Source organism: Carcharodon carcharias, chromosome 13 (genome assembly GCF_017639515.1).
Source record: "Carcharodon carcharias isolate sCarCar2 chromosome 13, sCarCar2.pri, whole genome shotgun sequence".
In the NCBI taxonomy this organism is placed as follows: Eukaryota; Metazoa; Chordata; class Chondrichthyes; order Lamniformes; family Lamnidae; genus Carcharodon; species Carcharodon carcharias.
Window position 1 is genome coordinate 48,727,727 of NC_054479.1, and position 14,472 is coordinate 48,742,198.

General features: G+C 41.5%; 1 protein-coding gene across 3 annotated transcripts in view; it reads left to right on the forward strand.

The window, feature by feature from the left end:
• Positions 1-14,472, forward strand: part of znrf3 (zinc and ring finger 3) — a 262,915-nt gene that overhangs the window by 222,759 nt on the left and 25,684 nt on the right. For 2 of the 3 annotated variants that reach the window (XM_041203148.1, XM_041203150.1), the window contains one exon: positions 9,364-9,474. In XM_041203148.1, the coding sequence (XP_041059082.1) occupies positions 9,364-9,474 (111 nt within the window). The remainder of the gene's footprint in view (positions 1-9,363; positions 9,475-14,472) is intronic. The other variant, XM_041203149.1, reaches the window with a different exon arrangement.

Sequence of the window (14,472 nt, forward strand, 5' to 3'; positions counted from 1 at the left end):
TCTACCTCCTTCCCAAGGCCTAAGAACAGGCCTGCATTGATAGACCCATTGTTTCAGTCTGCTCCTGCCCAATTAAACTGAGTTCTTCCTTTCAGACTCTATATTTTCTTCCCTTGTCCAGTCTCTCCCCATCTACATCCATGTCTCTTCTGATGTCCTCTGGCACTTTAATATTTTCCAATTTCCTGACCTTAACTGTCTCCTTTTCACCATACCCGTCTTGTACACCTCCAACCCCCAATAGGATGTCTGTCTGCTTCTTCCTTGAATGGAGGCCCAACTAGCCCCTGCCCACCACCACATGACTAATTTATAATGTTTCTTTGTTTGAACATTACTTCGGCCAACACCTTTAGATGGAAATCTCAGCAAAACTGTATATGAGTGAGTGCTATTCCGAACAGGACAGCTCGCTGAGGCCATTCCAGCCAATGCTTACTGTTCATAACTGAGGTCAAGTACAATTAATTTTTGGGTTCAATAGATCAACTAAATTTAAACTGGGTGTTTTTGGAGCAATTTATATTTTGCACTTTTGTTCTTCTATATTGAGCTCTTTGTCACTGGTCCACCGCACTGTGGACCTGGTATTTATAAAGGCAAAATGGCTGGAACAAAATGGAATGGTCAAGAGCAGCCTTAATTATCGCTGCCAACAGCTCCCATGTTCAAAACATGCATCCGTCCAGTGACAAAATATCCTATGCCTACTTGGCGGCCATAGCTAAAGCCCATTTTCTGCTGGACTTGGGACAATTTGGGGCCATGCTTGTTAACAAGCTTGACAAATATAAGATGCACTGCAGGAACTCATCAAGGCTCCCTAGGCAGCACCTTCCAAACCCACAACCGCTACCATCTAGAAGGACAAGGGCAGCAGATAGATGGAAACACCACCACCCGGAAGTTCCCTTCCAAGCCACTCACCATCCTGACTTGGAAATATATTGTCATTCCTTCACGGTCGCTGGGTCAAATCCTGGAACTCCCTCCCTAACAGCACTGTGGGTGTACCTGCATCACGGGGACTGCAGCGGTTCAAGAAGGCAGCTCACCACCACCTTCTCAAGGCAATTAGGGATGGACAATAAATGCTGTCCTAGCTAGCGAAGCCCACATCCACATCGTGTGAATGATTTTAAAAATTTCAAGACCGACATAGCACTGGAAAGACATGTTGTCCATGATTTCTGTTGAGAACTGGTACCACGCAGAAGCTCATTGTCAGGGTCATAGATCATGCAGCAAGCCACACGTCAGGATCAGTTCAGAAAGCCTTGTAGTTATTATCAGTCCCCAAACTTCATTGAATCAACCACTGATTATCCAGCAGGACACACTCCAAACAGTGTTGTTGCTTTAAACTCTCTTGTATGCTGAAGTACAGATGTATAATTAATCATCACTGGCCAAATTAGGGCTGCTGGAATCTTTCTTGCCTTCCATCCCATCACAGACCTTTCCTCTTGTTCTTTCCCCATCTTCTCTCCCTCCCTTTCCCTGCCTTTGTGCTTGCTTAAAACCTGTCATCTCTCTAACCTTTTCCAGCTCTAATGAGAGGTCATGGCCCTGAAACGTTAACTCTGTTTGTCTTTCCACAGAAGCTGACTGATTCGTTAAGTATTTCCAGCACTTTCATACTTTTTAGTTTGGATTTCCAGCATCTCTAATATTTTGTTTTTGTGTCTGCTGGAAAATATATTGGGTGTGGAAAGTCTACAACTGGCCCACTGGCACCCAGTGCATTTTCTACATGCTTTGTCACCCTCCCAAATTGACAAAACATCCATTGTTTTACGCAGTGTTTCTCACTTTACCTTCATTCCTGTGAAGCGCCATGAAGCATTTTACTATGTTAAAGACAGTTACAGGCATGAAAATTGTTTGTTTATACAAAATACACCATAAAACTCTACCTGCATCTCGAGAGTGAAAATACAGGCTTATAGTAACTTGACTGCAACATCCCTGGATCTGACAGAATAAGAAACAGTAATTTTTCAAACCTGACCTACCCCGACTCAGCACCCTTCCCCTCTGCTTTGCCGGCCCAAGATTGCTTGTAGAGATAGCTTTGTTGCTATAATGCAAGCAGATAAGTCAGCCCCACAAGGGAAAAACACATGCCTGGCTGCATCACTGACCTGAGGACATTTTCGCAACCAAGCCTGACCCTGTCCTCACCCAGCTCGGTCACAAGCCCACCTCCAGCAAGGGTCACCAGATAGCAATCAGCAGCAGGAGCCCTGCATCCTTAGCCAAAGGGAGACTGAACTCAGTTGTAGCAACCCCACAGAGCGAGCAGCTAACTCAGCACAGACCAGAGATTGAACCCAGGGATCATAATTTAGTTTAAATGAACTTCAAAGGAAATCTATTGGTCTTCAGAATCTTATGCAAAATATCATATTTAATATTCCTATGGAAGTTTGGGCACAGATTAATCGACAGCTGGTATTCATAAAGCTCTGCAAGCCAGCTGAAAGGCAATTAACTGGAAATCATATTACCAGAGGTTCTCTTATCTCTAAATTATCTACAAACACTTTGGACACCACACAGCTTTGGCTTTTCTCCTGTTTCTGATAACATGGCCTCACTGTGCCAGTTATAAAGACAACAGCAAGGCGACTGATCAGATAGAAAGCAGCTTCTATGCAAAAGAGGCTGCTGCATCCGCAAATATAAAACAAAAGACCTGGTGAATTGTAAGGGAGGGGGGGTCAATAGTCTGCCAGGAAGCAGGCTGTTAACTAAACAATTGAAGGTTAGAAATAAAAGCAGAAACTGCTGGAAAAGCTCAGCAGGTCTGGCAGCATCTGTGGAGAGAGAAGCAGAGTCAATGTTTCAAGTCAAATATGACTCCTTTAGAACCAGAGAGAGGTAGAAATGTGATGGGTTTTATGCTTTTGAAAAAGGGGGTGGGAGATGGAGAAAATAGAAGGCCGGGGATAGGTTAGGGAGCAGGAGAGATTAAATGACAAAAATGTGATGAAACACAGGACAAAGGAAGTGGTAAAGATAGTTTTAAAGACGAAAGCTTTGGTCCAGAGAATTCCAGTAGATTTCCTTCTCTAGAGAACCAGATGGGTCTTCATGACAATTGATGATAGTTTCATGGTCATCATTACTGACACTAGTTTTCAATTCCAGATGTATTAATTGAATTTAAATTCCACCAGCTGCCTCAGTAGGATTTGAACCCATATCCCCAGGCCATTAGCCTGGGCCTCTGGATTATTATATCACCGTTCCTGCACCCCCACCCCACCCCTGCCCCACCACATAGCTAGTACCAATTGATGTCAACACCATGATGTCTGCCTTGGGTGGCTGTTGATCTCATTTGGATAAAAATGATCTTTAATTGTTCTGCAAGGAAAACCTGGCAGAACTGAGGTGGTCACAAATGAGTTTGACCAAATAGTGAACTTTCCAAATCTCCTAGGATTATTTATTTATGTGACCAAAGCTTTCAGACCATTCAGGAGCCATTTTAAGTCAGCAACCTTGGCCATACCAACTCTGCAGACTCACCCCCTTTCAGTCTGCTACTCAAGCCGGGCGATCAATCCTGCAGACTAGTCAAGCAACAACTTACCTTACGGAATCATTATCAGCCAATATCCCAGGTTCTTTTATCAGGGTGTATGGCAGGAAAGATGTGAAGGCACAACAAATAGGAATGCCTCTGGGAATCCTCCACATCGACTCTAAACCCATGAGCTTTCAGTAAAACAAAGTCAAGCAAGCTTCTTGCAATTGCCATCCTTTACACCATTCCACCACCCCACACCGCACCCCCAAATGATAAATCAGTACTCTCCCATATCGAGCATTATTTGGAGGCACACAACATATGCACTAACACTAAAAGCCAAGCTAGATGAATCCTGAAAAACACAACTGCAAGACTGGGCCTGTATCAGGTTGTGAGGGAACCATAACAAGGAATAAAATACTGGGCCATCTCTTCATCAACTTAGCTGTCAAAATATGTCTGTCCACAATAGCATTGGTAGAAATAGATCTTGTAAAGACAAATTTGTCTCCCCACCATGAGCATATTCTCCATTATGTAATGTGACACTACAACGCAGGGCAGACAGAGGATACATCAAGTAACCCAAGACTGGGCATCCTTGAGGGGCTGTTGGTCATTAGCAGCAGCAGAACTGTATACCTCCACATTTACAAGGCTCAGTTCAGGAGTGTGATGCAGCCAGAACAACATTCAAAAAACTCTATACATAGTGGATGTATAATTTGTTAAATTGATAGCCTTTTAAACAGGCTCCATGTCCACTGCCTCCAGTATCGGCTTAACAACAACGTGGATTGATATACTGTCTTTAACATTGTAAAATGTGAGGCTGAACATATATGATGACGAAGATGAACTTAATTCAGTAAGAGTGTTTGGACAGCTCCTCCCTCTCCTAGGATTCCCACCATCAAGAAAAGTAAGAGCAGCAATGCACGTGGGAACTTCCCCACCGAGTCACACACCATCCTGCCATGGTCAAATATTCCTTCATCATGACAGGGTCAGTTCCCAATTGAATACCATTATTGGAGTACCATCACCACCAGGGCTGCAATGATTCAAGGAGAATGCTCACAACCACCTTCTCAGAACATCCTGGGTTGGGAATAAATTTGGCCTTTTCCCCGCATCCCAAGATTGAAAGGAAAAGGCTCAATTCTGTGCATAGCTGGGAATGTATGTTGCTAAATTTTAAGTCATTCCTTAGTTCACAGCACAATGTGTGGAAATGTCCGGCCTCATGTACCTTCTGGTTATTATTGTTCTCTGCTGGCCCCTGTTGATTTCAGCTGATCTCTAATTATGGACCCCTATTGTTTTAGTGTCTACTTTGACTTTCTGATAGGGCCCCTACATCTGATGATCAGCAAAACTACTACATTTTCCTGGGACAATCAAGATCTGAAATAAGACCAGAATTGGTGCTGGTCACCTCAGAAATGAGAATACAAAGTAACAGTTCTTTTCAAAAACGATTGTTTCAATAGTGACCATACAAAATGCATGTAGTGGCTTACCAACTTGCCACAGTTGACCCACATATGGAGTTATCATATTCCTCTCACCATGACTCAAGAATAATAATTTCAGCAAAGGCTTTGCAAACACTGATTACTGTCCCTTCCCCATACCACCACTCCCCCACCCCCCTCCCACTACCTCCCATTCCCTCATCATGGTGCAAAATTAACAAGCCTCAGTGGGATTGGAAGTTAATTGCTCCTTCCAGCCCCAATGCTTGTGAGCTACATGGAATAAATCTCCAGCAAAACCACTTTGGATCTACGTTGACTAGCTCCCTTTATGAATAGTTGGATAAACAACTAGTTAACAATGGACACTGAAGATTATCATGGTAAATACATACATAGATGATTAAATATACTACTGATGGGCCCATGTTGCTGTCACCATGTGAATGGCATCTGTGGAATGTAACTAGTTACGGTTGAGAAATGTAGGTTGTGGCACTAGATTGATATCCTGGAGTTTAGCGGGATTAGTTTAGGAATTTTGGGGAAATCAATACATCCCCTTTTCACTCTCTTGAGGGGATGGAAGGAAAAGTTAATGAAAAATATCTGGCAATTATTTTTCCATTCATATAGAATCAGATGTGTAAATGATATCAGAACATATAATTAGGCTGAAATGCCATAAATAATCCATGTCCAGTCCCCTTTCTATGAACAAGAAAAGGCCTACATTTTTTTAATTCATGAAGGAGGCGCCCCTTTAGTTAAATACAGTCAATCTGACAGTTTAGGCAAAATACATTTATATGTTCCACTATGAATAAAGATTGCCATTATTTGCAGTGAAATTTGCCGCCCTTATCATTTCGCCACCCTAGGTGAAAGACATTGCACAGTCACAAAGAGTTCCAGTAAAGAAAAAGTGGACAACTGCTGCGCTGGTATCGCTAAAGTATCCTGTGCCTTTGACCTAAATTTCTGTTCCTTTTGCTGAGAGGCAATAAGAACTCCTCCTCAATGATGTATCCAGTCCTCCAGGAACCAACTAAACAGAAGTGTGACTGAAAAATTAATTTGACACTTTGCCTGCCAAACCTTCCTACGAAATTAAAATCCATGGGGGCTGACATGAAAGATGAGTTCATGACAGGAGAATGCCTTTGAAATATGCTTCTCAGTATGATGAATAACTGGCTGAGGCTTTATTGTGTAGCTAGGCCTCCACCTGCTGGCCAATGTATTTCTAAGTCAAGCTGTCTCACCATTATTTGCTTCTGTTAAATAGTTCAATGTCATTTAGCATTTGTGTTGCCTGATTTAAAAAAAAACTTTAATATATAGCCACTTCTACTCTTCAAGGTTTTTGAGACCTATTTTATTAATTATCTTTTCTATTTATAATTCAAGACTGAGTTATTTTTTATTTGTTTGAAGAGGTTAAAGTCCAACAAGTGACCACTACACTGACTGATCCTTTCAACGATACATTCTTACGATGCAGTGCTTGTTTCATTAAGTGGCCCACCCTGGAAAAAGATTTCTTTGTTGCTTTCCTCCCTACTGAATGGTCTGACTTGAATGTTATCATTAAATCATAATATGGTACGGCAGAAAAACAGGTCACTCAGCATGTTAAGCCTGTGTCGTGTGTATCTAGTCTGATCTCATATTCCTGCTTGTTCCCCATCACCTTTAATTTTCCTCTTTTTCCAAGAACTGTCTAAATCCCTTTTAAAAGAGTTTACAGGCTCCATGCCAGTAGAGGATTGTGACATGGAAAATTCCATATAGTAACTTTTTTTTTAATTCGTTCATGGGATGTGGGCATCTCTGGCTAGGCCAGCATTTATTGCCCATCCTTAATTACCCTTGAGAACTAATTAGCTTGCTAGGCCATTAAAGAGTCAACCACATTGCTGTGGGTCTGAAGTCCCATGTCGGCCAGACCAGGTAAGGATGCCAGATTTCCTTCCCTAAAGGACATTAGTGAACCAGATGGGTTTTTTTACAACAATCAACAATGGTTTCATGACTTTTAATTCCAGATTTTTTATTGAATTCAAATTTTACTATCTGTTGTGGGATTCAAACCCAGGTCCCTAAAGCATTACCCTGGGTATCTGAATTACTAGTCCAGTGACAATACCACTATGCCACCATCGCCCTCCTCGATGCTTGGAGGTTCCACATCAGCCTCCAGCGTATTGCCCATTCAATGGGCATGATCCTTGACCAGGCTTTTCAACCACAAAAAAGGGGATGTGTAGCACAACAAATTGGCCTGCTCCTGTCGATAACTGGCACCTATGTACAGCCAGGCAAAAAGATTATTTTATTCACTTGTTCTTGGGATCTTGACATCACTGGCATTTATTGCCCTCTTACCCTTGAGAGGGTACTGGCAAACCACCTTCTTGAACCACTGCAGTCCAAATTCTGTAGCTGTTTGGTACAACATGCTAGGCAATTTCAGTGGGCAGTTAAGAGTCAACCACATTGCTGTGGGTCAGGAGTTACATGTAGGCCAGACTGGGTAAGGATGGCATATTTCTTTGCATGAAGGATGTTAGTGAACCAGTTGGATTTTTACGACAACCCAGTAGTTTCATGGACACTATTAATAAGTATAGCATTTTATTCCAGTTTTTTAAAAAATTAATTACTTAGTTTAAATTCAACTGCTGTAATGGGATCTGAATGCAGAATTAATCTGGGATCCTGGATTACTAGCCCAGTAACATTACCACTGCATTACCATCGCCTTGATGGGACACAGGAGCCTTAACTGGTTAACTAATACCCATGAATATGTAGCAGTTCCAACCAACAGTCAAACTTGTAACATTCCTGGTCTGTTAACTCAGTTCCATGCTATGCCGTGCATTCATTAACTGCAATAGAAAGGCAGTCAGCGTTGGAATCTTTATCGTTTTTTGCAAGATGAAATCCTGCTCATGAGCGCCACAGATCCAATCAGAAATCTTTTTTGGGAACCATTCACTAAAGGATTCAGGAAACGATGGCTCATATTCAAAAGCTATTTCTACTTCTGCTGTTTCTGTGTTGAGAAGGGAGCTGAACGTCGCTGTATCTAGGACTCTATATATTCATATTCAAACTAAATGAAATCAATACGGAAGTGATGGGGTAGATGCTCCCTGAGAAATGATAAGAACACATGGAGGAGGATTTTCCCCTTGTTGGGCGGGCGCAGCGGTCCACCGCCCGCGATTTCACGCTGGTTGGCCAATTAACGGCTAGTGAATCATGCACTGAAATCATGCTCAGGGTTGCCTGGATGGGGAGGGGAGGAGGACAAGCGTGGAAGTCAGTTCATGCACGCGGGTACGCTCACAGAAACCTCCCTGAAGGCACACAGCTGCCTCAGGGAGCTGAAGATTTTTAATTTTACAAACAAAGATGGTAAAATTAAGGAAAACATGTCTCCTCATGTGACTCTGTCATATGAGCAGGGACATGTTAGAAATGAGATTTAAACATTTTTAACTCATTTTTAATTAACATCAGAAACCTCATCCTGCCCATGTATGCGCTTTCCTCAAAAATCCAAAGGCCACTTGGCCTTTTTGCCCACCCGCCAACCGTAAGGTTGGACAGGCAGGGAACAATTCCTTTTAATTAGTGAATTAATGGGCTTAACAGCGCTCTTGATTGCCGACTCCCGCCAACGGAAATATCGCACAAGTGCGTGATAATGTCGCCCAATGTTATCGTGCGCTATTTCACACTCATAAATGTCAGGCATGCACCCGCACGCAGAGATGAAAATTCAGCCCCATGGGGTCATTTTTAACTTCGCTGTTTATAATCATGGTCACTACTTTCACGGTGACTGAATAAGGCTTATTCTGTTTTTTATTGCATGAAATCTGGGATTCCCAGGACTCCTGCCATTTTTTTGGGATCATATTCCATAACTATCATCAACCTGAAATATTAACTTGCTCTCTCCACAGATTCTGCCAGACCTGCTGGATATTTCCAGTATTTTCTGTTTTTATTTCAGATTTCCAGCATCTGCAGTATTTTGCTTTTGTTTTGGGGGATTTAATATCTATATTGCCTGTGCACTAATGGTTACTGGCTGCCACTCATGATGGCAGAGGGAATTAGAAATATTAATTAGAAAGCATATTAGCACAGACTTATGTGATAGCAAGGGTGAATATGCCTTTTGGACAATGCTTACTCTTTGTTTTTTGTCACCAGTCATTGAAATATTTGTGGCTGAAACTGCTTATTTATACAATACTATAGTTCTATCAATAATCTGTAATGTAGACCAGCTATTAACATTTTTCTTTCCTTCCGCCTCACCAGCAGCCCACAGAATACTTTGACATGGGGATCTTCCTGGCTTTCTTTGTGGTAGTGTCTCTCGTTTGTCTGGTTCTACTCATTAAAATCAAACTCAAACAACGTAGGAGTCAGGTAAGGGGCAGACATTTTTTTAAGCACTAATCTGACTGAACTAGTACAGATTATAATGACTTTGGAAACTCCCAAACCTGAATAATTGCTGCTTCCTCAAGACAGCATAAGCCTAAGCCTGTAAATGATCAGGCAGCTTAGATTGAGCCACTTTAGAAAGAAGGTAAATGTTCTCAGCGAGGCGGTAAAATTGGATGGTGTCAATAAATTCAACATGGATCTGGATAGATATTTGGAGGAGAATGGTGAACCGGTTTATGTGGGAGGCGTACCTTTGACTTCGAGCATTGTAAAACAGACAAGGTCGGAATAACCGCCCATTCTGCTTCTCCACTGACATTTATTTCTATCGACTTCAACAGAACTGAAAATCAGGAGAAATGCATTACAGGCGGCTGATCCATATCACCCATTTCATGCCATTACCTTGAGTCAAAATGACTCCCACAATTTTTTTTTTGAGCTTTGAGACTAGCAGCAATCTTTTACAGTTTGATTCCTATTTAGTAGATTTGAGAGTTGGTTTGGGTGCCAGTCATTAAGCTAAAATATTCATGTTTTAAAAATGTAGCACAACAACGAAGTCAAATTCTATTATTAACCACCCAAAGAAACATATGCAGTTGTAGTTGTTGGTCTTAACCTTGGATGGAATCCTTACCTCCTCCCTTAATAGGTGCTTTAAATGATACAGAATTTAGCTTTACTGGGGTAAATGTGTTTGCCTGTTGTGTCAATAAGAGTGATGGAGAAGGCCTGACAGGAATCTTGTGTCCCCATTCCATAAGTAAGCATATAACTTCACACTGATGTTTGCATGATATATTACAAGTTTCTTCACTATGTTGTATATGTTTGCAGTGTTTCTAATGTGGCAGCCAAGCATCTTTATAAAGGGAGCTGACTGCAGTTGATTCTGGGACTACATCTGTGTAATCATCTGCCCAGTTACCAAGTATATGATAGGACCACAAAATTTTATTGCCTGATGAGTCGTTGGTTGAACAAAATGACTAAGTTGACAGTTTATTTTATGTAGCTTGTTGAGGCTGTTCTTGGTTAACAATTTTGAATATACTGCCGGAATATTTTATACCTCCTTTAAAAATCACAATCTAAATGACTCACAAAATCATGTTAATAGGATGCTGAACACTGGAGGAGGATTTCCTCTACATGTTATGTGGACTGATGAAATTATAAACCTTTTAAGAAAGAACAGGTTTGCGATTCTGTTACAAGTAGCGGACCTTGGAGATCTTGACCCATTGTGCTGGTGTATTTCTGAGGTTGATTTTCTCCAATTTGAATCCTTGTGGTGAGATTTTCTGTATCCACCTTCACAAAACGAAGTATTTACTCTGAGAATTGAAGCACATACACAAACTTCAGGTCTTGCATGATGCACTGCACAGTTTGTAATTCGAAGGCTCAAGCCTGTCAACTGGTAAACGACAGCCTGAAGCAGCCTTTTATAAAATGCTGTTGGCTAGAGGAGGTGCCTTGAATTGCAAGTGGATATAACCCGTACAGAGACTGTGACTAAACCAAATGGCTGAGTGGGTTATCCAGTGAGTACCTGAGCCATTAAGACCAGTGTGGTAACTATGGTTTTATCTAATGTGTAATATACCTTTAAGAAGAATGTTATAAAGGAAGATCACATGATCTTGTTTAACCAACAGAGGGGTAGTGCGGGCTACCCCTGTAGTTAGTAGTCTGGAGTTAGTAGTCAGTAGTACAGGGATGGAGTTAAAAGTGTAGGTACACGAGTAGCTGCTGAGTAAAACAATATGTGTTCCACCTAAGAAATGTCTGCTGATCAACTCTATCTATAATACCAACTCAGCCATCTCACAACAAGCGTGCAGTTGGGATCAACAAGTCCCAACAAACTGGTGACGAGGAAAAAGCGAGGATAAACCATAGATGCAACAAACTGGCATTGAGAGTAAAATAAGTTAACGGAAGAAATCAAGAGAAACAAAATCGGGCTGCACCTTGCACAGTAACTGTAAGTAGAAGTTTCGTTCAAATCGTTGAAGCAATGCCCTCACAGAATGCTGCAATTCAGAAGAACTGATCCTTATGATCCAGCCATGGACAATTGATCTCATTATATTGAATGCTTTGCGTTCTTTTTCCTGGTGAACGAAATTACGAGGGAAGCGAAGAGGTGAATGAACCTCTTATCTACATGTGGGGATAAAGTCTACGGCTTGATTCAAAGTTTGATGGCACTTAGTGCCCTAGATTCAAAAAATTTTGATGAATTGGTGGACCTCGTGAAGAGTCATGACCAGTCAAATCCCTCGGTAACAATGCAATGGTTCAAGTTTAACTCGAGAAATAGAGCCCCGGGGCAGACAGTTGCTTGTTTCACGGCAAGTTTGAAGCAGTTAATAGAAAATTGGGAGTTTGGTATATCTTGGTAAATGACATGCTCAGAGATCGTTTAGTGTGTGGTGTGAATGAGGACACGATTCAGAGGAGATTACTGTCCTAAACAAATTTGGATTTTAAGAAGGCATTAGAGATCACATTGGCCATGGCAAGTGCAGTAAGGGATTCAAAAGCCTTACAGGGAGAGCAAAATGGTGCCATCTTCCACAATGGGCAGGAAGCCCCAGCCAAAAAGGGCATAAAAATGCAAGACTCTGCCGAGAAGCAGGAAACAGCCCTTGCAAATGGGAAAATAAAAAGAAAGGACGTAGCAGCGAAAACAAGGAATAATTGCCATGGAGGTGGAAACAAGTAGTCTTATAACGATTGGCAGTTTAAAAAAATTGAATGTTTTTATTGTCATCGAAATGGACATATAGTGAGACAGTGCGAGGAAAGAATCATGAAGACTTTCAAACAAAAGAAAAAACCCCGTGAGATCTACGGTGTAGAAAAGCCTAAAGCAATGTATTCAGATATTTATTCGTTGTTTAATTTGAAGGTTGGAAAGACAGAACCAATACATGCAACAGTGAAAGTGAATGGCAGACCTGTTAGAATGGAAGTGGACACAGGAGCTTCCATCACAGTAATTGGCGAACTTACCTACAGATATCTAAATTCTGGAGAACACCAATTAAATTTAGAAGAAACTGATGCCAAATTAAAAACATATATAGGTGAAGACATCCAAGCCAAAGGCAAAAGCAGGTTAACTATCCATTACGGAAGCCAATCAGCAAAACCGCCAGTGTTAGTATTGAGAGGCAGACCACAAAGCCTCCTAGGGCGAAACTGGCTGAGGGAAATCAACCTTGATTGGCCACTGAGATTCCAAAAGGAAACTGGAAACATTCGTGTTTTTGAAAAGGAGTGTGTAAGGGCTGAACAATCTGTAGAAAAGCAGGCTATCAAAACATGGTAGAACAACAGAAGAAACTCGAAGAGACCATGCTTATTGACGAGAGTTCGAGGTGAGGTGAGCAACATTCAGAAGGAAAAGAAAACCTGCTGAGACCTTCACACACTACAAGATTCCCTCAGGTCTAAGTTTGTACCACTGGAAAAGTACAAAGAGAAACAAAGAATTCAGCACTTCTCTGAGTAAACTGAAGGATATGTTGGCAGAAAGGAAACAACAATTTTCAATTTTCCAGGAGGCAGCAAACAAATACAAAAAAGAGATGGAAGAGCTGAAGAATCAGTTACATGAAGCTAAAGGGACTTTGGAGGCAAAAGTTGCAGAATTTTCAAAGTAGCAGACAGATGATGAAATCTTGGGACTTTCAACTTAGTCATTTTATTCAACCAACGTCTCATCATATAATAAACTTCTGTGGTCCTATAATATACTTGGTAACTGGGCAGGTGATTACAAAGATGTGGTCCCAGAATCAACTGCAGTCCGCTCCCTTTATAAAGATGCTTAGCTGCCATATTAGAAACACTGCAAACATATACAAAATAGTGAAGAAACTTGTAATGTATCATGCAAGTGGTTGGGAGACCCAACCACTGAGTCCACTCAAGTCGAGCTTACATCTGAGAGTAGTCTGGCCAATATTGAAGTCGAAAAGAAGGCTGAGATTAAAGTCAGTGCTAGAAAGAAGAAGACACTTAGAAAGAGTACACAGAAGCACAAATCGGGCTTTAATTCTGACAGCGTACGACTATACTCTTGTACATAGGCCTGGAAATCAAATTGCAAACGCTGATGCACTGAGTCATTAGCCTTTACAAGAAAAATATCAGGATGCCCCAGTTCCACAAGGAACTTGTTTTATTGTTAAATTTCTTAGATTCATCACCGGTATGTGCTAGACAGATCAGAGACTGGACAAGTAGGGACCCAGTTCTATCTCAAGTAAGAGAACAAAAGCTTCATGGGCACAAGAGCCTGCATCTGACAAAATGAAACCGTATTTTAACAGAAGACTTGAAATAACCAGCCAGGATGGCATCTTATTGTGGGGAGCACGAGTGATGGTTCCTCCAAAAGGGAGAAAGCCATTGTTAATTGAACTATACAATGCCCATCCAGGAATTTCCTGAATGAAGACCATAGCACACAGCTATCTATGATGGCCTGGGATGGATGGAGAAATAGAGAATTTAGTGAAGAATTGTGTGCAGTGTCAGCAATTGCAAAAGTTATCTTTAATTGCTCTGTGACACCCTTGGGAGTGGCCAGGAAGGCCATGGGTGTGGTTATACATTGACTATGTGGGACCGTTCATGGGAACAATGTTTCTGCTCATTGTTGATGCCCAGTCAAAATGGATGAACATTTCTGAGGTGAAGTCACCAGCATCTTCTGCTACAATTGGGAAGCCACGTCAAAGTTTTGCCATTAATGGACTACCAAAAGTGATCCTATCTGATAACGGAACGGCATTTACGAGTGCTGGGTTTCAACGGCTTATCAGCATCAACGGTATCACTCATGTAAAAACTTCACCGTACCACCCTTCCTCAAGTGGACTGGCCGAAAGGGCAGTTCAAATGTTCAAGGCAGGCATGGAAAAGTTAACTGGAGATTCCTTAGCAACCAAGCTA